Genomic DNA, 3792 nt, shown 5'->3' on the forward strand with positions numbered 1-3792 from the left:
AAAATAAATAAATGTTTAAAAATATATATATATATATATATATATATTTATTTATTTCTCGGGGCACCTGGGTGGCTCAGTTGATAAGTGTCTGACTTCAGCTCAGGTCATGATCTCACGGTTCGTGAGTTCGAGCCCTGCATCGGGCTCTGTGCTGACAGCTCAGAGCCTGGAGCCTGCTTCAGATTCTGTGTTTCCCTCTCTCTGCTCCTCCCCCACTCACACTCTGTCTCACTCTCAAAAATAAATAAACATTAAAAAAAATTTTTTAAATATATATATATATATATATTTCTCTAACTGAAACTTCCTTGTGCCTTATCATCAGAATTACAGAGTAGAACCACTGAATGGAATGAAGACTATCATATATCATAGCAGTTCTTTTTTTTTTTTAGTGTATTCAGAGATCATCTTTCATATTTCTTAGTAAAAATGGGACACCATCTACATGCCCATCAGTTGAGGAATGGAGAACTAAAATGTGATAGGTCTGTACAGTTGCATATTAGATGTTAAAAATCAGTGAAATAAGGTACATTAATGTCAACATGAATAAAATCTCAAAAAACATGCTGAATGATGGAGGACAGGTTTACAGAAAGATACAATATGATACCGTTTGTATAAATTTTGTGTGTGTGTAAACACACCTGAATTTATAAAAAACTTGATGGAATGGACATGAAAGAAGTTCATGGTAAATGGTTTACCCCTAGGGGAGGTAGTGTGGGAATGGGATCGGGAAGGGGGGTGTAAAGGAATTTTAAGTTTATCAGTAATGTCTTTTACTTTCAATTAGTCTAAAATAAATTTGTCAAAAGTTCTTTCATAGGAGTTAAAAATGGTATGGAGTTGGTTTCAGCCTTTTCCCCATAAACAAAAATAGTGTTTAGGCATGAGGAACTATATTTCCTTTATGGTTGGATTTTAATTGGCTAAGAAGCAGACTGCCCAGAGTCCTTGGGACCTGAATATCCTTCAGAGGATGCATTTTTTTGCACGTGGTGTTTTAATCACTGTGAGCTTCTGGTGAAAACTTCTGTGGAGGTTTCTCCACAGCTGGCAACCAACTTGGACTGAAAATCTCTTAGCTAAGTTTGTATAGGGTTTTGTTTTTCCATTTGCTAGTAATTTCTGTGAACTATTTGGTGGTTCATGAGACCTCCATAATCATCCTAATGACTGTGCTGCTGAGCAGACAAATAGTAGTCACCCCATCATCTCGTCCTGTAAGGGTAGGCTAGGAATCTTGGCTTTCATCTGTGCAGAAGACACAAAAAGCACTTTTTCATAGAAAAGTCAACTTCATGGTATGTTCGAAAGGATCTTATGGATACCAATTTAACAGTTCTAATTCACTATTTTAATCATGCAGAATGTTGTTTTCAGTGACATTCCAGCTCAGATTCAATTTTTTTAAACGTTCATTTTTGAGCGAGAACACTAGTGGGGGAAGGGCAGAGAGAGAAGACGGCAGAGAATCCAAAGTAGGCTTCACGCTATCAGTGCAAAGCCCAACGTAGGGCTCGCAAATCTGGAGATCATGACCTGAGCCAAAGTCTGACACGTAACTGACTGAGCCACCCAGGCACCACTCAAAATCGATTTTTTAAATTAAATCTTTAATTTTGAGGTAACTGTAGAGTGACAAGCACTTGTGAGAAATGATACAGAGAAATCCTCTGTACTCTTTACCCAGTGTCCCCCAGTGATAACATCTTGGAAAACTATAATACAGTATCACAACTAGGATATTGGCATTAATGCAATTAAGATACAGAACATTTCCATTCTGTAAGGATCCCTCATGTTTCCCTTTTTTTATAGCCAACCTTTCTTCCTTCCTGTCACCACCCCCTTGTAACCCCTGGCAACCAGTAATCTGTTTCCATCTCTATAATTTTGTCATTTCAAGAATGTTCTAGGAATAGAATAATATAGCATGCAGCCTTTTTGTACTGTTGGGGTATTTTTCACCGAGCATAATTCTCTAGAGACTCATCCAGATTGTTACGTATCATTACTTGGTTCTTTTACTTCTTAGTAGTCATAGTCTGGATATGCCCCAGGTTGTTTAACTGTTTTCCTATTGAAGGACATTAGGATTGTTCTTCGCTTGGCACTGTTGTGAATAAAGCTGCTATTATGCATTCGTGTACAGGCTTTTGTGTGAACATAAGTGTTCCTTTTTCTAGGATAAATGTCCAGGAGTATAATCCTGGGTTGTATGGTAGTTGCATATTTAATATATTAAGAGATTGCCGAACTATTTTCCAGAGTGGCTGTATCACTTTCCGTTCCCGCCTACAATGAATGCGTGACCATATTTCTCTCCATCCTTGCCAGCGGTTACTGCCATCACTGTTTTTTGTTTTAGCTATTCTGATAGGAATGTAGTGAACTCATTTTGGCTTTAATTTGCATTTCCCTAATAGCTGATGATGTTGAACATCTTTCCATGTGCTTCTTTGCCATCTGTATGTCCTCTTTCATGAAATGTCTGTTCATATTTTTTGCACATTTTCTAATTGGAGTATTTACTATTGAATTTTCTTTATATAGTCTTAGATACAAATCCGTTGTTGGATATGTGGTTTGCAAATATTTTCTCCTACTCTGGAGCTTGTCTTTCTCTTAGCAGAGTCAAATTCATTTTTATTGCACATAGTGCTGCATTTAAACTCTGAAACAAAACAGAATTACCTATCCAGTGAGTTTTAAAAACCAAGATTTGCACAGCCCTCTAATTTGTCTTGCAGTGAGCGATGAAAGATGTAAAAAAAACAAAAAGTGGTCTGTCGTAGACAATAGGAGAATGAAGTTCTCTTTACTTTGTTCTTTTCTAATACATAATTTTAGATCCATTTTATTACTCCTTACTAATTCTTGCTTAGAATTTACGAGATAAAGACTGAGCCTAATGAATGAGATTATGCCATAATTTCTGAATAATGAAAACTTAACCAATTGGTTCACTTTAATACTTTTGCTTTTAACATCAGGTTTCAGATGATGACAAGGAAAAGGGAGAGGGAGCTCTTCCAACTGGGAAATCTAAAAAGAAAAAAAAGAAAAAGAAGAAGCAAGGTGACGAGAACTCTCCTGCACAGGTAGGGCATCAAAACAACAGATGTGACTCATAAAGCACCTACTGCCGAAATGTGAAAAGAACATGCAGATCCAAACTATATGTAGAGATAAAAGACACAGTATGAGCTCTCAGGTTTACTTGCAAAGTATTCGAAAAGTCACAATCTTTTAAAGATCTTATATATCCTACCGTAATAAAACTGTATTGTTCTGAAAAAATCGTACCAAAGGGGGGAAAAATCATACCAAAGGTGTAAACCCAAGGTAAATAAATTAAATTAGATGCATTTTGGTTTATATTAGGGTGGAATGGAAAAGGAGATGCAGTGTTGCTCACAGACAGAAACTTCTTTTGAGTAACTGGGATTCAGCAAATTAGAATTTTAACACAGTTATGGGGCGCCTGGGTGGCTTGGTTGGTTGAGCATCCAGCTTTTGGTTTCGCTCAGGTCATGATCTCAAAGTCTGTGAGTTCGAGCCCCGTGTTGGGCTCTGCACTGACAGCACGGAGCCTGCTTGGATTCTCTCTCCCGTTCTCTCTGCCTCTCCCCTGCTTCTGCTCTCTCTCTCTCTTAAAATAAATAAACTTTTAGGGGCGCCTGGGTGGCGCAGTCGGTTAAGCGGCCGACTTCAGCCAGGTCACGATCTCGCAGTCCGTGAGTTCGAGCCCCGCGTCGGGCTCTGGGCTGATGGCTCAGA

General features: G+C 38.2%; 1 protein-coding gene across 5 annotated transcripts in view; it reads left to right on the plus strand.

Moving 5' to 3' along the window:
- The window catches only part of MTDH (metadherin), a 57801-nt gene that overhangs the window by 44677 nt on the left and 9332 nt on the right, over positions 1-3792 (plus strand). For all 5 annotated transcript variants that reach the window (XM_040494067.1, XM_040494069.1, XM_040494071.1 and 2 more), the window contains one exon: positions 3006-3113. In XM_040494067.1, the coding sequence (XP_040350001.1) occupies positions 3006-3113 (108 nt within the window). The remainder of the gene's footprint in view (positions 1-3005; positions 3114-3792) is intronic.

This window comes from Herpailurus yagouaroundi, unplaced genomic scaffold, assembly GCF_014898765.1.
Source record: "Herpailurus yagouaroundi ecotype Mexico unplaced genomic scaffold, PumYag 186, whole genome shotgun sequence".
Taxonomy (NCBI): domain Eukaryota; kingdom Metazoa; phylum Chordata; class Mammalia; order Carnivora; family Felidae; genus Herpailurus; species Herpailurus yagouaroundi.